General features: G+C 39.9%; 2 protein-coding genes and 1 long non-coding RNA gene across 3 annotated transcripts in view; 2 read left to right on the forward strand and 1 right to left on the reverse strand.

The window, feature by feature from the left end:
• LOC110209793 (uncharacterized) overlaps positions 1-24,425 on the reverse strand; it is an 81,829-nt gene extending 57,404 nt beyond the window's left edge. The window contains exons 1-2 of the long non-coding RNA XR_002324920.2: positions 23,977-24,425; positions 14,328-16,714 (exon numbers count right to left, since the gene is read on the reverse strand). This is a non-coding gene — a long non-coding RNA (uncharacterized LOC110209793). The remainder of the gene's footprint in view (positions 1-14,327; positions 16,715-23,976) is intronic.
• On the forward strand, positions 2,020-5,241 carry LOC110209791 (permeability factor 2-like). The gene is made up of 4 exons (XM_020988482.2): positions 2,020-2,534; positions 2,660-2,789; positions 2,912-3,021; positions 4,011-5,241. Exons 1-3 carry the CDS (start codon positions 2,432-2,434, stop codon positions 3,009-3,011), a joined length of 333 nt encoding a protein of 110 aa, XP_020844141.1. The 5' UTR covers positions 2,020-2,431; the 3' UTR covers positions 3,012-3,021; positions 4,011-5,241.
• LOC110209862 (uncharacterized) lies at positions 21,668-22,720 on the forward strand. Its single transcript, XM_078148327.1, is given in 2 exon segments — positions 21,668-22,155; positions 22,158-22,720. Coding segments are annotated over 2 exon segments (942 nt in total). The 5' UTR covers positions 21,668-21,740; the 3' UTR covers positions 22,685-22,720.
• Positions 24,426-27,647: the final 3,222 nt, after the last annotated feature.

Genomic DNA, 27,647 nt, shown 5'->3' on the forward strand with positions numbered 1-27,647 from the left:
CATGATCTGATACAACATGAAGTGAACAGAACCAGGAAAGCAATTTGTACAATAACAGCAGTACTCTAAAGATGAATAACTTTGAAAAACTGAAGAAATCTTTTCTTTTCAGGCAATTGGAGTTAAGTGACTTGCCCAGGGTCACACAGCTAATAAGTGTCAAGTGTTTGGTCTGAGTCCAGATTTGAACTCAGGTCCTCCTGACTTCAGGGCTGGTGCTCCATCCACTGTACCACCTAGATGTCTGTCCCAAGAAATCTTTTCAATGCAATAATCAACTGTGACTCCAAAAAAACAGTGGTGAAGAATGATGGACTTGATATGAAGACTGAGACATACATTTTTAGACATAGCCAATGTGTGAATTTGTTTTGTTTGATGAGGCCTGTTTGTTACAAGAGTTTTGTTTTCCTTCTTTCTTTGGGGGTGGGGGTAGAAGAAAAAATAAATATTTGATCATTGAAAAGAAACAAAAATTAATTTTAAAATAGAATTATGTTTGGGCCATACGAAGCAGTATCTCGTAACAGGGAGCTTTGGCATCCATGGAATGAAGGCTAAACTTTGTAGTTCTCTCTATGAACTAGTAAAATCTTCCACTTTGGGTTTGGTAAAAGGAAATATTTTGAAGGAAGTTGAATCAAGGGAAGATTGCAAGGTGGCTTGAGAAAGAAAGTCACTGACAAGGTCTTTCTTTTTTTTCATAGTTCAGAATTTATTATTTAAATTTAAGAACAAATTATGAAAGGAGTGGGTGACACATTCAGAACGAAGAGTCAAAGATGGAGCCCAAGAGGAGGGGGAGAAGGGAGGAAACAGGGAGAACAGAGGCTCTCACCTGTGTCTGCTCTAGGTGGGGTTGATTCTGATTTCTGAGGGCACACAATGAGACAAATCAATAAGATGAAATTCCAGGGAGTACAGTTTTAGGAAAACATCAAGGGGTGGCCAAGGTTACACATCCACCCAAAAGTGGGGGGCTGGCATTTTCCTTGGATCAGCAGCAGCAAGCGTGGAAGTGTGATAAATTCCATTCTGTGCTCTTGTGAAACATTCTTGTAGTTAAAGTCATTGTGCTAAAGAATTCTTTCATCGCCTCTCTGACTTCTGGTACTTGGCTTCTAGTTTCTTTGAATATGCTTCCAACTTGGAGGGGCCCTGCTCCAGAGCTGCTACTTTCTCCTCAGTTACAGTGATCTGATCCAGATAAGGCTGAAGTGCTGCACATTTCTGCCTTAAGCCCTCTCTTTGTACTTACATACACTGCAACAGCTTTCATTTCTAGATACTTCAAGCTAGTCACTTTGTTCATATTTCCCAGAAGTTTATAGTCTTCACTAGCGGCTGTCAGCTCGCCAGTCAGGTACGTGGCCATTTTGGGGAACACGACCTAGTGTAGCCACGCGATGTTCGCCTCGGCAGGCTCCTGCAGACTCCTTGGCTATGCCCACCTCTGCATCATCTAGGCCCGGGAAGGGATGAAGAAGAAAAGATGGAGGGAAAGATAGGGATGGGAGGGCAGAAGGTGAGGGGAGGGAAGGGAAAGGAGAGACGGAGAGGGGAGAAAAAGCGGCTCTTTTTATTTATTTTTTTGGCTAGGCAATGGGGTTAAGTGACTTGCCCAGGGTCATACAACTAATAAATGTCAAGTGTCTGAGGCTGGATTTGAACTCAGGTCCTCTTGACTCTAAGGCTAGAGCTTTATCCACTGTGCCACCTAGCTGCCCCCCTTTTTATTTAAAGCTCAATTTAGTTCCATACCACACGTGTCTTGCCTTACTTTTTCTTTTTTTAAGTTCGGGGGTCCGTATTGCCACTCGAAGACATCTGTTTCAAATGGAAAGTCTTCGGGGAGCAGGACTGCGGAACAAGGTTCTCTTCATTCACCCAATCTGCCCGCTCTTACTTTCTTATTTGATTTAGTCCTTCCAGCTTTATGAAGAAATATGGGATCCTAGGGTGGAGAAGCTTTTCCTACAGTTTCATATACGGAAAAACCGCGCTCTGAGCTGGCGTAGCACAGAGCATCTCTTCGTCACCAGTGACCACGGTGTGGCCACCAGTAAGGAGTTCCTTGGCAGCCCCAGCGCCGGCTCGTGCCTGGTCTCTGCCAGAGGCTCCCCAGGGCGAAAGTTCACTGGCTAGCTGGGCTGGGCTAGGCTGGAGCTCCTCAGGCTTTCTTCCCGGCTAGGGCGGGCCAGCTCCAATGATGTCTTACACCTACCTCGCACAGCCCGCCCCTGACTCCCCACTTCCCTACCCCCATCCCCTCAGGGACTTTCCCGAAAATGCCTGGGCAGCCAATTTCCTCACGGAGACCCTGGGTGAACATGGATAAAAGGGCTCCGAAGTGCATGGGGTGCACAAAGCTGAAGAACTCTCAACCTGTGCGCCCAGACATCCTCTCTGACTCCACGCCCGCTCCATTACCATGCGCCCTAGAGCTTGCGCCCCAGCCACTGCTGGCTCTGCGCTCCTCCGGTCAGGGCTGCTACCTCTCTTGTTGCTGGCCACTTTAGCCTGGATTGCCAGTGGTGAGGAAGGGAGCTAAGAAGAGGATTAGTAACGTGGGTTGGGGGGAGGGAGTATGGCCCGGGACTGGTTAGACCGGGATCCGTGGGGAACTATAACCCATGACCAATCTCTGTTTGTGTCGCAGCTTCCAGGGCAGTGGCGGCTACAGAGCTTCGCTGCAAGTGTCTGAAGACTACACAAGGGATTCATCCCAAAAACATAGCCAGTGTGGAGGTGATCAGAGCAGGACCCCACTGTCCCAGACACGAAGTCATGTGAGTCCCTGTGCTCTGACAGCTCCCAGTGATGGAGCTACCCCTACCCCCAACTCCCCAATCCAGCGACCTCTGAGCCAGCCACGTCTCACTCACTCTCTGGTTCTTCTTTTCCCGTGCAGAGCCACTCTGAGGAAGGGGAATGAAATTTGTCTCAACCCTGAAGCTCCTTGGGTGATGAAATTCATCCAAAGATATATGAACGATGAGTCTGCACTTTGATTTACTTAAGGTGTGTATGGAATAATGTAAGTTTCTGAAAAACTTCACTTGCCAGAATTAGCGCTACTCTGCTGAAAACGCCTCAATTGACTCACATTCCAAACTTACTTTTCTGTAGCGCCCTACCTTTGTCATGACCAGATTCCACTGAAAACGAGAAAATGAGGTCACAGGTCTTTGATTCTGACTCTCACTCTCGAAGTATGAATATACTTCGATGTAATTGTGAAATGTTAGATTTGGAAAAGATCAGCTACGTCAACTCCTTTGTTTTACTGCTGAGAAAAGTGAAGATCACAGCACACGGAGTAATGACAGAGGTGCATGTGGTAGCGTACAGAACACTGAACCTGGGGTCAGAAAGACCAGGATTCGAATTCTGCCTCCAGCATGTATTAGCTTCAGGACCTTGGACAAATCACTTAACCTCTCTAAGTCTCAATTTCCCTGTTGTAAAAGGGGCACAAATAGCAACCTCTTAGTGCTTCAGCTACTGATTTCCCTGGTTTCCTTTAAGTCTCAGTTAAAATCCCACCTTCTGCAAAGGACCCTTCCCGGTCCTCTTTAATCTTTATGCATTCCCTCTGAGATTCTCCCTAATTAATCCTGGATGTATCTTACTTGTACATAGCTGTTTGCAAGTTTTCTGCCCCTTTAGACTGTGAGTACTTTGACAGTAGCAACTGGCTTCGCCTTTCTTTGTATCCTCATCCCTTAGCACAGAGCCTGGCACACAGTAGGTATTTATTTAATACTTGTTGACTTAACCAGGCTACTGAAGTAAATGTGAGCTTCTAGAAGCTAATCTTCCTGAACCTCAGCTTCTAATGCTTCCCATTACACAGGGCTGTTTTTCCCCGACTATTTATTGATGTTTCCGTTAATGTCTCAATGAATTTAAAGTTCTACTTTAAAAGACTCACCAGTTTTAATGAGTGTAAACAGTGGTTATTTGTTTACAAATTGAAGTTTAAACTGATCCTCTCCTTTTCTCAACAGCGGAACTGAGACAAACCAGTGAAGTGAAGATGCTCTATAAGAAAATTTGGATTCCTTAGCAGAAAAACTTTCAAGGACGTATTTTTTCAGAACAGGACAAAGAATACGGGAAGAAAATGGACATTCTTCTGAGGGTGTGCTTCAGCCAGTCAGTCTGCTAGCCATCACTCACTGATTTAAGGTTCATAAAGCATTCACTTTATAGACCCTGAACTTGGCATTTTCATTGCCTTATTATGAACTCGATATTGACTGTTTTAAAAGTTATTTGAGCTATTTATTTTTATATGGCATATTACTCATGTGTAGTGAAATCTTTGGCAATTGACCAACTCTTTAGAAGTCACCCCACTAAGTGGCACCTAGTAATCTAAGAATGCTTTAGGACTGTGTAATCAAGGCATCTCAAGAGTTAAATATAAGCAACATACACTCCACAGCTTAGTATATGAATATGGGTGAGTTTTAATACAAAAATGAAACTATAATTATTAGTATAAGAGAGATTAAATGAAAGGCAGTCACTCCAACTGGCTCTGAAGATAGAAAGATTTTGCACTAGTCTCTTGCACATTTAGTGAAGTTCATATTTCAGTCTGGAAATAATGCACAAGAAAACTGGGGTGTTGTACATTTGTCTGTTATCTGTTACTTAGAATTTTGAAGGATTTGAGTTTTAAAGAAAGGAATGTATACTTGCCACATAAATTTAGACATGTGGTGTCTATTTTAGTATGGCATAATGCCATTGCACATGGATCTTGTTAGAGATTGATTGAATAGTATTAGAAGCCGTGTTTACATTGCTAGTCATCATATATACATATGTATGCATACATATGTAGATGGAAAAGTGAAGAAGTTAAGGAACCAACTAAATTCTTGTTTGTGGCTTTTATATACTTCCATTTTTGCAGATCTATTTTATAAAAAAAAAGTATATTTAGTCAGAATCAATAATGTCTCCACAACAGTTTTGAGAGATTACAATATAGTTGAACAATTCTTCATGTAGCTTTCCTTAAAAATTAGATGAACTACTACATAGAGTTCTTGGGGGGGGGAAGAGTGTTTTATGCTATAATGAACTGGTCAAAACTACTTCTTACCTTTTTTGTTATAAGAAATCATTATGCTACTATTATGCTGCATAAGTACTTTTTTTCTTTTCCTGTTTATTGTGCTTGTTTCATTCCTCTTGAGGGAAAAATAAATGTTTTCTGAATTCAAATGATATTGTATTCTATGTATTTTAGCCTCATGGTAAAACATCTGCAATTCTTATCCATTAATTTTTACATTATTTAGATTTAATAAATTATGAAAACTTATCTCCAGCTGCACACACTCTGATCATGACCTTGTCATGGCAAATAGGCTTGATATTCAAGTCAGCTAATTCATAGACTCAGAAATTATGGGATCATTGAGGCAAAAAGAACTTGAGTCCCATCTAGTTATAGAACTATGGAGTTAAAACTCAAAGCAGTGCTGTGTTGGTAAATGTTTAACAATTGGCTCTTTGAAAAAATGTACACATGGCCCACTTTAAAATTCCATCCATATTATTAACATTTCCTCCATGATTTTCTGAAGTCAAGACAATCAACAGAACAAAAATCAGGGTCTGATTGGTAGCATTTACTGATGTCTGAGATGTAAATGCTTACACTGAAAATTGAACAAATGACTCCAGCCTGTATGAGCTGGCCCCAGCAAGTCCCTGGTTGAAAAACACCTTGCAGGGCATCTGGTCCAACCCCCTCTCTTTACAAAGATGAAACTAAAACCCAAAGAGCTGCAGGATTTTTTTTTTTTTGCCTAAAATCATACAGGTAGTGACAGAGATGAGATTTTTAATACTCTTACCCTGAACTTGGTCCAGGGCTCTATGCTGTCATAACATGGGTTACCTAATAATTCTATATGACAGTAATTTCACTTAAAAAAAAAAACCTTCCTGTTGTAGGTACACCAAAAAGTCCATGTTTTTCTAGATGATTATTCTCTTTTTGTTAATTCTGTGTCCCAAAAGTCTTAGTTTGGGTTCAAGCCTTAATACTTTGAAACTGCCCTGAGGTTTCTGGGACACTCTATTAGCCGTGATGCCTTGATCTTCTTTGAGAATGAAGGGCAAAACAGCAACAACAGAGAAACTGGGGGGAAATGTAGCTTGCCAGCTGCCAGCAAAACCTAATTAGCCTTTTTAGTTTATTGATGTTTCAGATGGGTGTGGGCAATGATGCAGGAAACCAATTTGAGTCAGGCACAGGTAAGAACCAACCGGACACCCTGGCACGGTGGAAAGATCTCTGGATTTGCAGACAGAGGACTTGTGTACACACCTGTTCATTATCTACTGAGAGAAATGATTATTAATAACTAATGATTTGGGGAGATTAAGTTCTCCCTTTCTTTTTTCCCCCCCAAGATATAAGTCTCTGAAGGTTGAGTTAAATTGTAGAAGTTTAACTCTACAAAGAACCTCTAATCTCATGTGAATTCCTTTCAGTTAAGCTTGAGTGGAGACAGATGCTTTTGTCTAGACCAGTGGTGGGAGACCTGCAGTCTCTAGGCCACGTGTGGCCCTCCAGGTCCTCAAGTGCTACCCTTTGACTGAATCTGAACTTCATTTGTTCTGCTACATTTGGATTCAGTCAAAGGGCTACCCTTGAGGAGCTAGAGGACCACACGTGGCCTAGAGGCTGCACGTGGCCTGAGTACAGAGATAGTTTCTCTGTTCAAGGGTGACATGATGTCACTTAATACAGCTCACCTCTTATTGTGTTGTCCAGTCAAAGCTGATTGCCACCCTTCAGGAACACCTACTCTTTGTACTGTGAGTCCACCACCATGACTGTTTTTGGTGTAAGAGAGATGGCCACCTGACCATACTTTTATTAATAATGTGCTGGCCTTATTAACAAAATGACTAAATTACTCAGAAACTATGTCTCTCAAACCTTTTTAATCACCGTAGTATGTGACGTAGATTAAGTCTCTTAATTTCTCTGGGCCTCAAATAAGGAGGTTGGACTAGATGACCTCATTTGGATGACCAGAGAACCTTCTAGTCCTAAATCTTTTATCCCTGACCTCATCCAGAATAGAATTATATTTAAGGAAGCTGCCATGTTGAGGGGAAAATACTAATTATGGTGGTAAAGGCACTTAAGAGTCTCAGATCTTCCTGATTCCAGGCCAGTACTCTATCCACTGCACCACCTAGGTGCCCTGATGTAAACATGCTGAATAAAATATTAGCAAAGAGCCTATATCAACATATTAAACAGATTGACTATTACCAGGTTGGCTTTGTACCAGAAATGCAGAGTTTGGTTTAACATTAGGAAAATTAGGAAATGTAACAGACCATATTAATAACAAAATAATTAAACTATATGATTATGTCAATAGAGGAAAAATATGCTTTGAGAAAATATGATGACCATTCATGATAATAACATTTAAATAGTATAGGAATAAATGGATCTTTCTTTAATGTGATAAATGATGTGCATTTAAAATCAATAGTTGATATTATCTGCAATAGTGAAATGCTAACAATCATTCATAGGATCAGATTTAGAGTCAAAAGGCTCTATCAGAGGCTATCTTGTTTGACCCCTTCATCTTACAGATCAGGAATCTGGGGCTCAGAAAGGTTTAACAAACTCCCCCAAATCAAACAGTTAGTAAGTGGAAGAGTTAAGATTTGAAATCACACCTTCTACTTCCAAGGTTAACACCATTTCCACTGTATCATACAAGCAATAGTAATAACCATTATCACCATTGTTGTCTGATATGGTTATGGAAATGTTAGCTCTAGCAATAAGAAAATAAAAACAAATCGAGGGAGCAAGAATAAGCAAAAAATATATAATTTTTACTCTTTAGAGAACCCAAAAATACAAATAAAAATTGGCTAAAATAATTAATGACTTCAGCAAAGTAGTAGGATATGAAACATCTCCCCAAAAAACCAAATCACAGCCTTTCTATATATTACCAACAAAAACTTTCAGAAAGAGATAGAAAAAGAATAGATGGAAAAATAGAAAAAAAAGAGATAGAAAAAGAAATTTGTACTAAATGTACAAAAGCTTAAGTTAGAATACTTAAATTCTGTATTTTAAGGCCAACCCAGAATATTCTGTCCAATAATGTATAGTTACTTTCCATTTTTAAAAAAAAATTACTATAATCTTTTCTGGGTCTTTTGAAATATCTGGTATAGTTTATCATGTGATTTTTTTTTTCTTGAAGTGATAAACTATGATGATCATTCCAGCAAAGTTGACAGTAACAGTATATTTCAGATCCTATTATTAATATCCTGTACGTCATATAGGATGTTACAAAGACACTGTTACAAAATACAGTTTAAGCTCTAGTAACTTAATGCTATTACCACTCATCTTGGAATGGGTAGTACATTTTCTGTGAAATTTAAAGACTAACATTGTGTATATGGACTGACTCCCAACCCCTGACATACTTCGTACACTTCATATATTGTTTTAGTGTCTTACAGTTTTGTTTAGGATGAATTACTCTAATTGAAATCCTTAGAAATTACTGTTATTGTTCAATCTTATCCAACTCCTTATGATCCCATTTGGAGCTTTTTGTTGCTGTTGTTGTTTTTGTTTCTGCTTTGGCAAAGATACTGAAGTGGTTTGCCATTTCCCTCTCCAATCCTTAAGAATAGAAGCCTTAAATATATTAAGGACATAATGACATTTCCTTTTCATAAAATTTCGAAAATCTAACAGCATGACTTTGTCTTTATCTGGCATAATGGAGTTTTTTTCCCCATTTCCATCCTAGAGACACTTTTAAGCATACAGGATAATTTGTGAAAGCAGCTGCTCTGAAAGGTAACAGTTCCTGGTAAATGCTTGGTTCTCCAGGGCAAAAAAGAGTACTCATGACACACTTTAAGTTTAATCTTCATTATTACCATTTTCTCTATCACTTTAGACTTTAGAAAGCCTATCCAATCAACAAAACAGTAAGTTAAATCCTGAGTAGTATACTGTACTTGCCAGTTTCCAATGTATAACTCCTTATATTCCTGTCTACAGCTTAGTTTTCTTGGACTCCAGCATGATCTGTCTGTCTGATGAAAAAAAAATGCGTGAATCGTCCTGGTTACTTTCTTACCCCATCCCAAACCACCACAGAAGCAGAAATCTGACAGCTTCATTTGGGCTCTGCTTTACTCACAAGCAGATTCTTTCTTCAACTGACATTGGCTTCCCCTTAGCACACATGTTGTATTGTCCAACTTTCTCACAAAAGCGAATTTATTGTCACCAGCCATTATTCTTCCCCAGTTTCTCTTTTTCCCCCTGATATAATAGATGTCCAATTATTTAATTTTGCCCAGAAATAAACTACATAGAACTTATTTTTTTGCTGGATATTTTAAAGCCTTACTGGTTTGTAAACAAAATAGAAAACTATTGGTTGGTAAATAAAATTGCCCTCCCTTTTTCATAATGTTGTGTAAAATGATAGGCATTGTGATATAAAATACATCTAAAGAAATCCAAATTTTCTTTGCCAAGTTTTCTCTTACTTGTTTTTTTTCCCCCATTCTTTCTTTCTACTTGTGAATGAATACCACTCCCAGTCATTCACCATCTGCAAGATTATGTTCTATTCTTTTGGCAACCACCTCTTTCCATGTGGGTCAAATGTTTTCTGACTAAGGTGCTATCTGAACTCTTTTGGTCTCCTTGTGGTGGCAATTAAATTAGTTGGTTAAACTTCTGGGTAAAATTATTATGATCATTGTTGATGTAATTTCTATTGTACAATTCTCATTTTTCCTTTTGCAATTGCTCATTTAAATAATCTAGGGCTACATAGGTTCAATTATTTACCATATACTTTTCTCGCTATCCTTTTTCCTTGTTTTTTTTTTAAATGTTAATTCTGAACTTAGCTCTAACACATCAGTGACCTGATGCTATGTCAGCACAGAACTTGGCACATCATGAGCATTTAATAACTGTTTATTGACTCATAGAGTGATGATCTGACTGTACATAGATAGCTACCTCAGGGATAATTCCCATATCAATAATAAGTCTTTGTCTTTCTGTTCAAATTAAGTCAATTTAATGGGGTTATTTGGTGCCTGTAATACCTAGTGCTTCTTAAAAGAAAATGTTTATGATAGAAAAGCATGATGTCCCTGTGCAATCTAAAAGTCTTTGGTCTCTCTCATTTCTTCTTTACAAATGATTTTCCCATAAATTGCCCCTAATTTTCACTTTTCCCACTCTTTCATTTAAGTCCCTAACTATCAAGGTGTGTATGTTGGTTTGATCTGGAGAATCTCCCCAACTTCCTCATGAAATTTCTCTGACGCTTCATCCTCAGCCACCAATGTGCATACATAAACTGCAACTATTTTTGTAGTGATCTTTTTGCAGATATTATTAGTGTTATAATACATGAAGACCAGACAGGCCTTGAAATAATGCTTGTTGTTGTTTCTGGGTGTACAATAAGAACAGTTACCCCTCCCACACCTTTCTTTGTACCTGCAAACTATCCTTTCATTTACCTGCAATGTCCTTCTTTCTTCTGTTTTTTTTTTAAATAGCAAGAATATCAAGATTGATATGATTCAGCTCCTCCAGCAATACATGCACTTATTGGACAAGGATCTGACATCTAGATTGCTCACAAGCAAAATGAAGTTTGCTAACAGTAAAAAAAAAAATGGAGTGATTCTTAGCAGTCCATCAACCAGTCAGTCAACAAGTATTTATTGTTTGCTAAATACTAGGGATACTAGGAAAGGCATTTAAAAAAATCACACCTCTCCAGGAGCTCACATTCTAGCAGTGGACACAGCTACTACATACAAGCAAGCTACAGACAGGATAAATTGGAAACAATCAACAGAAGGGAAGCACTAGAATTTAGGGGGACTACAAAAAGCTTCCTGTAGAAGGCAGAATTTTATCTGGCTCTCAAAAAAGTCTTGGAAGCCAGGAGGTAGAGAGGAGGGAGGAGAACATGCCAGGCATTGGGGCCAACCAGGGAAAGTACATGGGGAAGCTAAATGGTGCAATGGACAGAGTGTTGGGCCTAGAGTCAGGAATACTTCTCTTCCTGAGTTCCAATCCTCAGACACTAGCTATGTTACCCTAGGCAAGTCACTTAATCCTCTATTTCCTCATCTGTAAAATGATCTGGAGAACAAAATGGCAGAACATTCCAGTATCTTTGCCAATAAAACACTAAAGGGATCATGAAGAGTTGGACATGACTGAAAAAGGACTGAACAACAACAACCATAAGAAGTGAAAATATATAGATCCAGGAGACAGAGCATCTCACAGAAGGAAGAGCAAGGAGGCCAGTGGCACTGGATAACAAATTCTCTTTTTCTCATTTTCCTATCACTGTAACACCATCACTGCAGAAGCCAAAATGGGCTGTAAGAGACAAAGAGCCATTTAACATTTTCTTTGTTTCATCAATTATCATGGCAAAAAAATAATATAGCCAAATGGCCAGACTACTAGTGATGTGCCTCTTTGTAAGTAAGTAATTTGGGTCTCGGAAAATAGGCTTAAGTATGTTGTGAGGGTTCTACTGGCACATATAGATGGTTGCTGGAGTTGATACAGTTGAGAGGGTACTTTGGACTCTCTAAACTTTACTGCCTATACTGGTGATATCGTATTAGGGGACCGATATTGAAGGTATCTAAAGGAGGGGATGATCCCCAAGGCTTTGGGCCCTTAGACTTTATTAATGCCAAAAAGAGTGAGAAACAAGAAAATCAGTAACCTCACACTCTGTTAACTCCAAAAAAGGGTGAGATCAAGAGAACATCAGTAACTCCCAACCTATATGCTTATCCTCCTGGTTATACAACAATCAAAGGCTTCTTCAATGAGGCCATTAGTAGACACTGAACAAATTTTCACAATGAGAGTCAGCAATGAACCATGTTGTCTTCACCATCTCACAACTATTTAATAGATGACAATACAAGATAGCCTTGTGCTTATAGTTTGCCATTAACAACAATAACCAAACAAACACATTTAATTCAGCAGGATAGAATGTTACTATACAGGTTCTTTTCCAACAGTGTCTCCCACCAACTTATCAAGATTGTTCTTTCCTTGGCAAATGTAACAACAGACTGTTTAATGACCCTCTGCTATGTCACCCTGACATCAGGTGAGTTGTAAAACAAGGAAAGAAATACTCAACAAAGATATGCAAAAAAAAAAAACTGTGGAGACATCCTGCAAATACATGTTGTCTCTACCAATAGATCCTTGAGAAAAGAGATCGCCTTATTTGTGTGCGCGTGTGTGTTCCCCAGTGAGCAGCTGAGAGCAAGTGCTTAATAAATGCTTATTGATTGATACTCTTTATTCTCTATAGTTCCTCACACAAGAAGATCCCTCACTATAATGTATGCAATCAATCAATAAACATTTATTAGACATCTACCTGCAGTGGCTGTTCTCACTCTAACTACATTGTTGTTGGCCATTTTTTTTTAGCAACTCACTTCTTATGTTCCTCAAGTATGTGTCTGCATTTGAAGATACTTTAGAGATGACTATTTTAGAGCCTATATGTGTGTGGTCAAGGAGACAAGGTGGTGTCTGGTTTATGATTCGGGTTTGGGTTCATTCTGGCACAATAGGAAAAGTCTTTTGAAAAAGATGACTTTCATCAGTAAAGAAAAAAAACTTGTAGTGCATATTCTTAACTCTCATTTTCCTTTTGGAATTACGTATGCATAAATATTTAGTTAGGTTATTAACAATTAAGTATAGCTCAAAGGTCTCCAAATCATGAAATTTGCAGAACAAACTGATGCTGGTGCTTTATCTGTCTTGTGGTTGTGTAAGCACCTTTGCCAGCCTATTCCCAGAAGGCTGACTAGTTTTCATTCTTATCACTCAAGGCTATCACTAGTTAGCTGTCCTCATGGGAAAGGACAAACTCTATGTTCCTTGTGCAATCATTGAGGGTACAATGGAAATGGAGTCCATCTGGACTTTTTTTTTAAGAAAAAATACTCATAACCTAATGCCTAAAAGTAACAAATTATTGTATATAAAACTCTACAAAATTGATAGATTTGTGAATTATTCCAACCTTTTTTAAAAAAAGTGAGTAAAATGTTCATCCATTTCTCAGTGCTAAGCATATATCTTTAAGAGGTCAAGGACAAAGAAATGTCCAAAATGCACCAAAAAATATTCACGGCAGCATGTTTTGTGGTAGTAGAGCACAGGAAACAAAGCAGGACCCATTGGTCGAAGAACAGGTCAACAAATTGTGGTACATGAATGGGGAGAATTCAGAGGAACATTGGAAGATGTCTAAACTAATGAAGACTTAAGTAATCAGAATAAGGAAAACAGCATTGCAGCAATTGCAACAATGTAAATGGAAAGGCCAAAAAACAAAGTAAAGAAAAAATTTTGTAATTATAAGATCCAAGCTTGACCTTAGTATAAATGCCTTAACTCAATTCAATGCATGTCTTAACTGTCATTTCAATTGATCCTTATGATAACCCCATGAAGCAGGTACTATTATTGTCACCCTCTTTTCCAGAGGAGTAAGCTGAAGCTGAGAGAAGTGGGAATGGGAAAGACATATTTGGAAATGCAAATAATGTAATATGTCAATAAGATTTAAAACATGGTAATAATATATGATTATAATGAATTACATGTTGGCATGTTAATTATTATATGGTGATGATACAATGTATGTTTATCATATGATAACATATTAAAATATTAACATGTGCCATGTGCTAATCTTCTTTCAGTTATTTTCCTAACATATGCACTATTTAGTAGATTGTACTTCCTCCTGTCTCCCCCTTCCCAACATACACTAACACACAAACTAAGGGCCATGTCTTTGTAATAAAGAGTCTTCTTCCTTCTGTTTAGAATACACTTCACATTTTAAAATCACCTTTCTTCAAAATATCAGGCATTCTTCAGTGTCTTAGGCAGCAACAGTAGAAGCAAATTAGCTGATGATAAATAGTAAAATAACCAAATCCATTGTTATAAATAAATAATATTGAGATAAGTGGGAAGCATTGTTGTTCCCATTTAACAGCTAAGCAAACTGAATAGCCCATGTTTAAAGATACATCAGAAAACTCAGAAAATGTTGGCCTGAAATAAGGTACACACCTCCTTTTGACTCTTGACTCTGGACTTCAAGGTCACTAAACTGTCCTATTTGGGACTCTGGGCAGGCTTTGAGGATGATGGAACTCCAAGTACTTACCTCGTCTATTGTGTCAGATGAATTCCACCAGGTGAGGCCCAGAGAGAAAATCCTGGATGCAGCTGGCTTTCCCCTCAAGGCCAAAACGAGGCCCCTTTCAGAAATTCCCAGCACTCCTGGTTGAGATTGTGGGGGTGGGGCTACTGATGGGAGGGTAGTTACTGATGGGTTCTAAGTTCAGGAAAGAGAGTTGAGCCTAAGGCTTTCAGAATTTAAAGTCAGGGCATTGCAATCACTCCCCTCTCCACTTCAGGTTTACCCTGCAAGGTCTGGCTTATTGTGCAATCTAGATTAATGGAAAGGAAATACATGAATCAGAAAGAGGGCTTGGGGAGAGGCTAGTTTTTCCTTTTTTTTTGATCTTTTGGGATATAGACTTAGTGGCAGTAGTATTGCTGCGTCAAAGGGTATGCACAGTTTGTTAGCTCTTTGGGCATAGTTCCAAATTATTCTCCAAAATGTTTGGACCAGTTCACAACTTCACCAAATAGTGTCCCTATTTTCCCACATACCTTTTAGCATTTGTCATTTTCCTTTGCTGTCATGTGAGCCAATCTGATAGGTGTAAGCTGGAACCTCAGAGCTGTTTTAATTTGCATTTTGCTAAACCATAGTGATTTAGAGTATTTTTATATGACTACAAATAGCTTTGATTTCTTCTGAAAAATGCCTGTTCATATCTTTTGACTATCCATTGGGAAATGAATGGCTCTTATTTTTCCAAATTTGGCTCACTTCCCTATATATCTGAGAGATGAAGTCTTTAATCAAAGAAACTTCAACCCCCATCCCCTAGTCTCCTACCTTCCTTCTAATTTTGGCTGCATCGGTTTTATTTGTGTAAGCCCTTTTTAATGTCACGTAATCAAAATTATCTGTTTTTTTCCCATGATCTTCTCTATCACTTGTTTGGTCATAAACTCTTCTCTTATTCCTAGATATGACAAGTAAAATTTTCCATGCTCTCTTAATTTGCTTATGATATCACTGATTGCTGTCTTGACACTGAAATTTGAATATGGCAAAGACCGTGCTCGCTTGGCCACAAAACCTTTCAGTTATAACATCCCCATACAGGATCATCCTCCCTAGGACCAGTGTCAGAGATTCTTGGGGCTGCAGGTAGAGCATCAGTTCTGCTGTACATATTGTAGAACATTACCAATAATATGGGAGGATCTGCATGGAGCAATGGAATGTCAAGCAACCAGAAAAAGATCTTCTTCCCTGATGATAATTGCCTCTCAGTAACTATTGTGGTACAATGGATAGACCACTGGGCTTGGAATCAAGAAGACTCATCTTCCTTAGTTCAAATCTGGCCTTTAGACACTTACTAGCCATGTGACCACAGGCAGGGCATGTAACCCTGTTTGCCTCAGTTTCCCCAGCTGTAAAATGAGATGGAGAACGAAATGGCAAACCACTTTAGTATCTCTGCCAAGAAAACACCAAATGGGGTCACAAAGAGTCAGACATGACTGAGTAACAACATCTGGAACCTACACTTACTGCTGGACTGCTCTCACTGACAGAGGTGGACTGCTGTGAGTCTAGACCTCATTGGTGGGGGAATTCTTTAGTCTGATGCTGGACCACCTCAAGCACTTTTCATACCATCCCAGTGGATCACCTGATAGAGCACACTCTCTCCTCTGGGTGTTTTCATAAGCTTTCTCCAACCCCTCCCCCATTCTCTCTATCTTTACTCTTCTTCCTTAATGTTATTGTCTTCCCCCTTGAAATCATCTTCAATTCACCCCACATAAATCTTTTCTGTACACCATTGTTTGCATGCTGTCTCCCCCATTGGACGGGAAGTTCCTTGAAGGCAAGGATTATTTATACCTTTCTTTGTATCCCCAAACCTTGACACAGTGCCTGGAATATAGTAGGTGCTTAATAAATGCTTGTTGGTATAATTTACCAATTAAAATCTTTGGCCCCATTCAAAGCTTGAATATTTTCTCTACCTCTTCAAATTTTCTTAAAGCATTTTATATCCCTCATGTTCTATCTTGTAGCATTTTATTAAAATATTCCACCTATTAGAGTATAAGCTCATTGAGGGAAGGGATTATGTATTCTTCACCTATATATCTCATAACAGTGATATGCACACAGTTGGAACTCACGAAGTCTTTAGTGAGTTGTCTTACGTGGAGTTGGTCAGCTCTCTCTTTCAAGGCTACAAGTCTTTGTGTCCTCTCCAAGATCTGGGTCATTGACTCTGGCCAGGGTCTTCTTGGCTCTGGGCAACTAGGTGTCATAGTGGATAAGGCACTGAGCCTGGAGTCAGGAATTTTAAATCTGAGTTCAAATCCGGCATCAGACACTTAGCAGCTTTGTGACCTTAGGTAAGTCAATCTCAGACTCAGTTTCCTCATCTGTAAAGTAGAAATGATAGTAGCACTCAACTTCCAAGGTTGTTGCAAGGTTTGAATTAGGTAACATGTAAGTGCCTTGTAAACCTTAAGATACTATAAAATGCTAGTTGTTATTGTTTTTGCTAGAGTGTTTCCTGGGGCATTCTGTTTGTCTATACTAAGAAGGCAGGCAAAAAAAATGTTTTTAACTGGAAAAGTTTAATAATAGATCTAACCTGTACAAGAATGTCAAAATAAAGCTGGGAACTAAGACAGGTGCTTTTGAAAGAAGCAAAGAAGCATCTTTTCAGTCCATAGTGACATGTTGCGGTTGCAAGTTTGTGTAAAGAAAAGATTTGTCATAGTAGACATAGTTTTCCTTATCCACCCATGCCATAAATTCATAGAAAACTAAATAATAAAACCACAATTCTTATCAACTGAGATTATCAAATAAGGAAAAAGAGTCAGTGATTGGGAAATCTGGTTCAACAGTTCCCTTAATAAAGTCAGAAAGCAACAACAGTAAAATAAACTACTTAATATATTTTTTTCAATTTCATTCAGAGCAACAAGGCACTGTCTGGGCCTAAAAATACAAAGACGAAAATCAGAATACTTTTTCTCAAGGAGTTTATATCCTACTGGAAAGTTCTGACATGGAAAGAGCGTTAGATTTGGAATCAGAGGTTCTAGGTTCAGATCCTGTCTCTGCTTCCTACAAGTTGAATGGCTTGCGAAAAGTCATCTGACCTCTCTGGACCTTGTCCTCAGCTGTAAAATTAGGAGGCTAGATTTGTTGCTCTCTGAGATCCCTTCAAAGCCAAAGTCTATGTCCTATGACCCTGTTAAGTACCAGGAGCCAAGTCCCAATCACTGTAAATAAAAAATCACATAAAGTAGTTGAATTATTTCAATTTGCACTATTCAATGTTATAATTAGATGTAAAATATGGCAATTGGTTCCAGCCCAGTGGAAATATGCAAGGTGAATTCAAATAATGTATCCACCTTCCAAATGGATTTCATTATTGCCACTAATTGGGTATCCTAATTGCATAAGGTATAAGGTAACTGAGGCAGCTAGCTGGCACAGTGGATAAAGTGCCAGGCCTGGAGTCAGGAAGACCTGAATTCAAATGAGGCCTTAGACACTTACTAGCTGTGTGACCCTAACAAGTCACTTAACCCTGTTTGCCTCAGTTTCCTCCTCGGTACAATGAGCTGGAGAAGGAAATGGCAAACCACTCCAGTCTCTCTGTCAAGAAAATCACAAAAGGGGTCACAAAGAGTCAAGCATGACTGAAATGACTGAAAAACAAAAATAATGTAACTGACAATTGAGGAGTAAGCAGATTGGCCGTCAAGGAAGAAGCTGCAGCTCATCCCCAATGGAAGACATCTGGGAGGCAGATGTGAGGAGGAAGGGCTTTCCAGGAAAGAGAAGCAACTTTTGCAATAGAGGCAGGAAATAGAATGTAAATTTCATATAACAGTTGGCTGGAAAGAAATATGTGAAAGGGAGGATTGTGTAGTAAAAGGGAAAATGCAGGCAGAGAACCAGATGGTAGGGTGGTAAAGAAGTTTGTATGTAGTATGAGAAAAGGGATTCTTAACTTATGTTCCACAGATCTGTATTCTTTTTAAAAAGGTATTTTCATAACTCTATGTCAAAATAATTGGTTTCCTTTGTAATCTTATGTATTTTGTTACCCTCATAAATATGAAAACTTCTATTTGGATTGCAAACCCCTTGTACCTATATAGGTGTTCCACACACATGTTCATTTCTCTTGTAATAAATCCAGTTTCATGTATGTTTCACAAAATTATGATTTCTGGTCAACAATTTTATTGAATGTATCAGAAAACACAATTGTAAGAAGGGATCCGTAGGCTACTACTGCCAAAGTAATCCATGATGAACAAAAACAGTTCAGTGTTCTTGTACTTGAGACAGCAGCAATCATTGAAGGGCTTTAAGCAGGACAAAGTCACACGGGTGCCTTAAAGAAGATTATTTTGATAGCTGGTGAAGTGTGGATTAGAGAGCAGGATACTGAAAGAGAGAACCAATTAGAAAGCTATTTCTATAGTCCAGGTGAGAAGAGACAAGGGCATCAGTGACAGCAGTAGGCAGATGGGGACAGATCAAAGAGATGGCATGGAGATAGAATCAACAAAATCTGCCAACTGATCGATTGGCTCTGGTGGGGTGAAGGAGACCAAAGCCTGAGATGAAAGTAGTGCTCCCAACAGAAGCAAGAAAATTTGGAAAAGGGTCAAGGGACAAGATGATCAGATCTCTTTTGGGCAGGCTGAGTAGGGGAGGTAGAAATGAACAAGGGTGTCAGCTATGTGAGTGGAGAAGGAGGACAGATATGAAGGATGTTGCAGCAAGAGGTGGTGAAGGTGGTGATTAGAAGATTTTCGAATGCAGCAACACTGAGCTCATTCTTCCAGAGAGATCAGCTATGTATCATTTACATCGAGAGGCATCTAAGTGGCCCTGCCAGATAGAGCATTGAGTCTTGAGTCAGATAGATCTGAGTTCAAATCCATTCTCAAACAATTACTAGCTATCCATCCTCAAACAAATCACTTAACTTCTGCCTGCCTCAATTTCCTCATCTATAAAGTGGAAAAAATGAGAGCACCTACTTCACAGGGCTGTTGTGAAGATTGACAGTATTTGTTAAGTATAAAATGAATTTGTAAAGTGCTTTTTAACAGTGCCCAGTGCATTCTTGTTCAGCTATTTCAGTCATGTCCAACTCTTTGTGATCAGATTTGGGGTTTTCTTGGCAAAGACACTGGAGTGGTTTGCTATTTCCTCCTCCAACTCACTTTACAGATGAGGAAACTGAAGCGAACAGGGTTAAGTGACTTGCCCAGGGTCACACAGCTAGGAAGTGTCTGAGGCCAAATTTGAACTCAGGAAGAGGAGTCCTCTTGACTCCAGACCTGGTACTTTATCCATGCTGACACCTAGCTGCCCATACCAGCACATAGTAGGCACTTAACAAATGCTTGTTTCCTTCCTTCCACTGGGTTCTAGGGGTATCCCTCAGTTGTTGGGGTGTTGCTTCTCTTATAATATCAGCTAACACTGTCCTGGTAAGCTTCCTCCTGCTGGCAGCAACCAGTGGTTAGCACCCCAGTTCCGATTAACATCAATCAGCTTTTAACAAAGAGATATTTACTTGGAAGATATGGCAAGACCAGAAACAAACATTTTCCCCTAACTCCCAGGGACACACTCTCCCCTATAGCACCTCAATCCCTGGAAGGGTGGGTTCAACCACAAGAAAGTTTCTTCATGGTATTCATGTCACTGATTTCATTTCCTTTTGAGGCACAACTCACAAGAGGGTGTGTTTTGCGTCTCCGCTACTGCTGAGCAAGAAAATCCCTTTACTCGTCCTTGGCTGGCTTCTGGTGAATTCCAGGTCCTGAACTCTGGTGGCTTGCTCGCCATACCTTTCTTTTTTTTTTATTGAAATAATATTTGTTGTTCATGGGTAGGTAAAGCCAATATAATTTTTTAAATGACAGTTTTCTCTAACTGATCTATTTATTCAATGTCATCCCAAACAAATTACTAAAAAAATTATACCAAGGAAAAATAACCAAGTTCATTTGGAAGAGCAAAAGGTCAGGAACTTCAAAGAAACCAGGAAAAAAAGATGTAAAGGAAGTAGAATCAGCAGTATCAAACCTTAACCTATATTATAAGGGAGAGCACTGTTGAAGTGTGAAAAGGATAACTTTGATTATTTTAAATTAAAAATTTCTTGTACAGATAAAATCTTTGTAGCTGAGAATAGAAAGAATGCAGAAAATTGGGGAAAATCTTTCATAGACAATCCCTTAGGACGTGATTGGGTTGGAATATTGCTCTGGTGTAGGAAACGATAAGCTGGTTGGTTTAGAAAAACACGGAAGAACTTGAATGTATGAAAGAAGATGCTAGTCACCTTGAGAGAAACAGATGACAGGTGGAAATAAGCATAGCATGGTCTTACATATTTGTGTATGAGTGTCTATGTGTATCTATGTATTATATTTATAGATATCTATGTGAATGTTTATAGATTTGTGTGTGTATCTCGGCTCCTAATTGTAGCCTTCTTTAGGGTGGGAGGGGGGAGGGGAAAATAAAATAAAAAGTGCACAGCAGAGAACAAAAGAAAACCAACAAGGAAGCAAAGAAAAACTGGGCAGCTTTGAAAACAACATGTAGTATTATATAGGTTTTCTTGAAATGGAAATTTATTGTGTTTATTGAATCCTCTCTCTTATGGTCTGCTGTGTACATGATTTCCCTCCCCCCTTTTTTCATTTTGTATTTAAGTTTAAAATAAAATAAATTTACAACCCTTCCACCCCCACCCCAGCCAACAAGACCAAGGTTGTTCACATTCTCTTGGGTGGTGATTTGCGGCGGGGGTGGGGAGGAATGTAAAGATTAAGAGGAATTTCAAGACAGAGATTTCCTTGCCGTTTTAGAGCCCTCAGCTTAAGGGCTGGTAGCATTTGAGCTGAATGAAGCCCTCCTCCCCACCCCCAACCCCCCACCCCCGACACCAGCCCTCTTCATTCAGCTGCCAGACTTGTAAAACAAGGCTTCAGAAGTGTAGGGATGAGAGTGGACTTGTGAATTCACTGATCTAGATGAAGAAATTCTTTCAGACTAATTATTAATTAATTTCAGACAAATTAGCACCCTCTCTGCACTTCATAGTTTTAGCCCCTTATAGTCTTCCTCATTACCGTGGCTTATTTAGGTTCTTTAGGCCAATGTCAACTTTCCTTCTAGTACATTGTTACTTTGGTTGTTGCAGGCTGGGGTGGGGGGCGGGGGCGGGGCGGGCGGGGAGGATTACCGTTGAAGTCTGAGTTTACACCTACTTAAATAACAGGCCCCACCCTTCCATGACGTAGTCCCTTCCGTTATAAAAGGAAGGAATGCAAACTTGCTTCCCTGTGCTGCAAAGGCTCCTGTTGTAGGCAAAGCAGAAAGACAGCCTTGGGGTAGTAAGTCAAGATGAATGCCCTGACCCAGGTTAAGCTCATCAGTGAATTGAACCAGCGGGAGATGGAGCTCGGGGTGGCCAAGAAGGTGTCCTGGCACTCTGAGTACAAGGACACCGCTTGGATCTTTCTGGGAGGTCTCCCATATGAACTGACTGAAGGGGATATCATCTGTGTGTTTTCACAATATGGCGAAGTTGTTAACATTAATCTTGTACTGGATAAGAATACTGGAAAGTCCAAAGGATTCTGTTTTCTTTGCTATGAGGATCAGAGAAGCACAATTTTGGCCGTTGACAATTTTAATGGAATTAAGATAAGAGGAAGAATTATTCGAGTGGACCACGTAGCTAATTATAGGCCCCCCAAGGATTCTAGGAATCTGGATGATGTTACTAGAACCCTCCACGAGAAGGGCTGTGGGTTAAAATTCCACCTTCTAGTTCATCTGAATCCTCCGAAGATGGGATGCCTGTGAAAAAGCACAAAAAAGGAAGAAAACGGAAGAAAAAAGACAAAGATGTTAGACTGAGTATGGATAAGCAGGGAATGCCTGCATCAGCCTCCATAGTGGCCCGACAGGAGACCAGAAAGGAAAAGAAAGGTGTTGGCTTTGAGAAATCTGCCACTGTAGGCTGTGAGAAAGGCTCCCTTCCAGAGCAAGAAGGTCATAAATACTTAAGTGGCTCCCCCGTGCTCCCCCGAGGTCAGCTTGAGAAAGCCGAGATCTCAAGGAAGGATTCACGGAAGGATAAGTCATGGCTTAAGCAGTCCTCAAGCAGCTCCAGCAGGAAGGAAAAGAGAAGGAAGGAAAAGAGCAATCATCGGGACAGAAGCTCAAGCTTGCGCCACTATGAGAAGCATTCTGAAGACTGGTCTGAGAAGAGGCACGAACACAAGTCCCAAAGGTTGGGGAAAGACTGTCAATGCAGGGATCAAGAACTATCTGATAAATGATGACACAGGTCCAGTTGAATGTGTGGCTTGGCACAATTTCTGTCAAACTAGAAATAAAGATTCATTTAAAAAAAAACTCACCTGAGCTAACCTGTTATTATGGTTTCTGTAAATAAAGTCTCTGCTACTAAGTTAAAAAGAAAGAGGGGGCAGCTAGGTGGCACAGTGGGCGGAACACCGGTTCTGGAGTCAGAAAGACCCAAGTTCAAATCCCAGCCTCAAACACCTCAGACTAGCTATGTGACCCTGGGCAACCCCCATTGCCTTACACATACAAAAAAAAAATTAGTCTGTCCTAGAGAGTATTTTCTCTTTTTTCTTATTTATTAATTTATTTTTAGTTTTCAACTTCCACAAGATTTTGAGTTCCAAATTTTCTCCCCTTTCTCCCCTCCCCCAACCCCAAGACTTCATGCATTCTAAATACCCCTTCCCCCAATCTTCCCTCCCTTCTATCACCCCCCCTTCTCTTATCCACTTCCCCTTCTATTTTCCTGTAGAGCAGGATAGATTTCTGTACTTCATTGCCTGTATATCTTATTTGCCAGTTGCATGTAAAAACAATTTTTAACATTAGTTTTAAAAGTTTGAGTTCCAAATTCTCTTCCTTCCTCCCTCTCCACATACCCTCATTGAGGAAGCAGGCAATTCTGTATGGGTTATACATGTGTAGTTGTATCAAACACTCCCATAATAGTCACATTGTGAAAAACTGACTATAATTCCCTCCGTCCTCTCCTGCTCTCCCATTTATTCTATTCTCTCCTTTGACCCTGTCCCTCCTCAAAAGCATATGCTTCTCATTGCCTTTTCCCCAATTTGTCCTCCCTTCTATCATTCTTCCCTCTCTTATTCCCTTTCCCCCTATTTTCCTGTAGGGTAAGATAGATTTCCATACCCAATTGAGTGTATGTATTATTCCCTCCTGAAGTTAAATCTAATGAGAGCCTGTGCTCTGGTCTATGAGTGACGACAAGCACTCTTTTCTGTCTTGGAACTGTGAGGAGGGTTTTCTCTGTACAGCCCCTACAAGCTCCACCACACCAGTGCTCCTCATTGTCCCAAGACTGCCACCCAGAGCTGTGACCCAGATCCAAGCACATGCAAAGCAACAGATTCCTGCACCAGCAGAGAGATCCCTGCAATCCCCCTCTGATCAGCCACTTGATTGCCCCTCAGTCTGTGGGCCAGAAGCTCAGGAGGCAGCTGCCACCCAGGGCCGGACTGAGGGACTGGAGCTGAGATTGCCATACTTCTCTCTCTTACCACAGACACAGACTTTTCCCACTGACCTTCTAAGTTGTCTTTAGTGTTCATGAATTGAGAAGTCTGGAATCTGTCACAGCTGCCAGTGATTCAGTCCTCTGGGGCCTGCTCCAGGTTTGCTGAGGCCTGCAAGCCCACGCTGAACTACGTTCCTCTCCCAGCCTGGAGTGATATACCTTTCTGATCAACCTTCCAGGTTGTCTTGTGCTGGAAATTTGTTTCACACTGTCTTTTCGTGGGTTCTGCTGCTTTAGAATTTGTTTAGAGCCATTTTTTACAGGTACTTGGAGGGGTTTGGGAGAGAGCTCAACCAAGTCACTGCTTTTACTCTGCCATCTTGGCTCCGTCCCTCTCTGGAGAAAGTTTAGAAAAAGGGTAATCCCTAGGCATGAGCAAAGTTGGCATGGTCACCATTCAGTTTGCCATACAAATGATAGAAAATAGCAACCCTAAACATTTCTATTTGTGTTTTCAAACTGACTTTGATTTCTTCTGTATAGGGAGCTCCCAATAGAGGAACGTGCCCTTCTCTTTATCTTAAAGTCTGAGAGGTGCCTAGGTTTAAAAATAAACATTGCTATAGATAAACATACCATACCAATAATTCACACTATATTTGCATTGCTCTGAGTTTCAATGAGGAAGGAAAACCAAGTTTTTTTTCTACGTATAGTTCAGATTTCAGTTCAGTTATTTTTCAGTCACAACTGACTTTTTGTGACCCCATTTGGGGTTTTATTGGCAAAGCTACTGGAGTGGTTTGCCATTTCCTTCTCCAGCTCATTTTACAGATTAGGAAACTCAGGCAAACAGAATTAAATGACTTGCCCAGGATAACACCTACTAGGTATCTGAGACCAGATTTGAATTCAGGTTTTCCTGACCCTAGGCCCATCCCCTTATCTACTGCACCACCTTGCTCCTCCAAGCATAAGTTATTCCTAACTGATCTCATTTTATTTTTTGACAGGATTGCTGAACTAGTAAGTAGATGAAAGGAAATCTTTGGATATTGTTTACCTCAATTTTAGGAAAGCCCCTTATGGTACTTTTACTATTCTCATGGAGAAGATGGAGGGTGTGGATTTGGCAGTTGCTGGAAGGCTACACTCAAAGAGTAGTTGCTAATGGCTTGGCATTAATGTGGTAGAAAGTCTCCTATGGAGTACTCTAGAAATATATGTGCTTGGTCCTGGGTTTTTCACCATTTTAATGAATGATTTGGATAAAGGGAGAGATGGTATGCTCATCAAATTTGCAAACAATAATAATGATAATATCTAACATTTATATTGCAAGTTAAGGTTTGCAAAACACTTTAGATAAATATGGAAAGGATCATTAACACCCTGTATGGCAGAGATGAGATTCTGACAACCTAAAAACATAGGGATGAACTTCATAAGATGAAATTCATTTGGGAGAAATATAAAACTTACATTTAGGTCCAAAAATCAACTTCACAACTGTGAGATAGTGTAGGCACAAAGAGTCAGCAGCTGTTCTGAAAAATGCCTCAGGGTTTTAGTGGACTCCAAACTCCATTTGTCATTAGTGTGATATGACAGACAAAAAAAAATGAATGCAGTTTTGGGCATCATTGAGAGGCTCAACTTTCAGGAATAGGGAGGTGATGGTCCTATTATACCTTTGTCTGACCCCATCTAGAGAATTGCGTTTAATTCTGGGTGCCACAATTTAAGAATGCCATTGATAAGCTGGAGGGTATCCAGAGGAGGGCAGACAACTGGGGAAAGGTCTTGAATCCATGACAGGTGTGGATCTGTAGAAGAAACTGGGCATGATTGTGGGGGGGCGGAGCATGATGGTTGCCTTCAAGTATTTGAAAGGCCTTCATATGGAGGAGGGTTTAGATATGTTCTTATTGATTCTAGAGGAACCATATCCCTTCCACATCACAACTTTTCCCATCACAGTTTCAACATAATGTAAGTTATCATAAGAAATTAAATGGGAATTTTGGGGGAGTTTTGCAAAAGCCCCAGGTGACACATGAAGGCCAGCAGACAACACAGAGCCTATGACCAAATACTTAACTCAAATTTTACAAAAAGGTACTGTAAACAACTCATAAAAGGAAAAGAAAAAAAATCAGACTTCTTCTTAGGTAAAAAGGGAGGGCCAAAAAATTGTACATAGATTTTCCAGATGGTGGAGGTACTGTACCCCTAACCCCTGAGGTATGGAAAGGATGACCGTGGTTCTGTGAACTATGTAGGCCTATGAGTGGCAGTCATAAAGCGTTCAATTTGGGCCTGATATCAGGAAAAGCTTCATCACCATCATAGAAGCTGGTTTGAGAAGTGGTAGTTTCTGCTGCTGTGGGGGTCTTTGAGCAAAGTCTGTCCTGCTACTTGTTGGTCATGTCACAGCATAGATTTCTTTTGTGTATATATCAGACTAGATAATAACTGTGGTTCCTCTTGACTTCTAAATTCAGTTATTTATTTTTAGTAATTTGGACAATTAATAACAAAATGATAACCATTATTATTAAATAATTATTAATAATATAAGGATTGTTATCATTATATTACTATTATAACTAACAATACTTAGGCAGCTTAGGTGCAGTGGAGAGTGTTGGACCTGGAGTCAGGAAGACTCATCTTCATGAGTTCAAATCTGGCCTCAGATGTGTGATCCTAGGCAAGTTACTTAACTGTGCTTGCCTCAGTTTCCTCATCTGTAAAAATGAGCTGGAGAAGGAAATGGCAAACCACTCCAGGATTTTCACCAAGAAAACCCCCAATGGGGTCACAGAGAGTTGGACAGTACGGGAAACAACAACAACAACAAAAACAGTGCTTACTACGTTCCAGGCACTGTGCTGAGCACTTTCCAATTATTTCCTCATTTGGTCCTCATGACAGCTCTGTGAAGTAGGTGCTATTATTATCTCCATTTTACAGATGAGAAAAATAAGGCAAGCAGAGGTGCCCAGGGTCACACAGTGAGTGTCTGAGGTTGGATTTTAACTTGGGTCTTCTGGATTCCAGGCCCGGTATTCTGCACTTCAGGTCTCACTCTGGAATACTGAATTCAGATCATTACACTATTAGAAAATGGACCAATCGCCACCTTTACCATTTGCTGTTGTCATATCCCTCATATCTTCCTCTCTCTAGCTGCCCCAGGTATTGATGAACAAACTATGAACAAAATGAGATATTTCAGCACTACGCTGGTGTGAGCCACTGTGCCTGAGAATATCAGCAATCTGGAAAAGCAATGAAAGGGGTCAGACTATTTCTGCAGTTAGAAATGAGCTTTGGGGGTGGGGGGGTGGGGGGAGGGGGAAACCGCTTCCTTTTTGAAGGCTTCTGTTTGGGGCTAGGCAAGTCCCAGGAGTCAAGTTGTGACTTGACTCCTAGGACAAGCTGACAGTTCCTCAGCCGCCCACATTTTTGCTATGTCTCCTTCTTTTCTTTGCTATTCCTGGCAACCTGAGGCTCCACATTCCACAGGCTTACGTCAAAGCCTCAGGAAGAGGCTGGCTTTTGTTTCCATGACTGTAAGTATTTTCTTGTTTTGCTCAGTTATAAGAAACTGCAAGAATATTGGACTGACTGAAGATTTACAGCTGTTTAATGGGGAAAACAAATTATTTCATAGCCAGAATCTGTGTAAAGCTTCACAAACATGAATTTGTCATATCAATAACACAGACAGAAAT

This window comes from Phascolarctos cinereus, unplaced genomic scaffold, assembly GCF_003287225.1.
Source record: "Phascolarctos cinereus isolate Bilbo 61053 unplaced genomic scaffold, phaCin_HiC Scaffold_9;HRSCAF=440, whole genome shotgun sequence".
Taxonomy (NCBI): domain Eukaryota; kingdom Metazoa; phylum Chordata; class Mammalia; order Diprotodontia; family Phascolarctidae; genus Phascolarctos; species Phascolarctos cinereus.

Excerpts from the sequence above, each read along its gene's own strand:
- LOC110209791 (XM_020988482.2), top strand. The coding sequence starts at position 2,432 with ATGCGCCCTAGAGCTTGCGCCCCAGCCACTGCTGGCTCTGCGCTCCTC. Across the intron at positions 2,535-2,659 it reads TTTAGCCTGGATTGCCAGTG|CTTCCAGGGCAGTGGCGGCT; the intron begins GTGAGGAAGGGA and ends TTTGTGTCGCAG. Across the intron at positions 2,790-2,911 it reads TGTCCCAGACACGAAGTCAT|AGCCACTCTGAGGAAGGGGA; the intron begins GTGAGTCCCTGT and ends TTTCCCGTGCAG.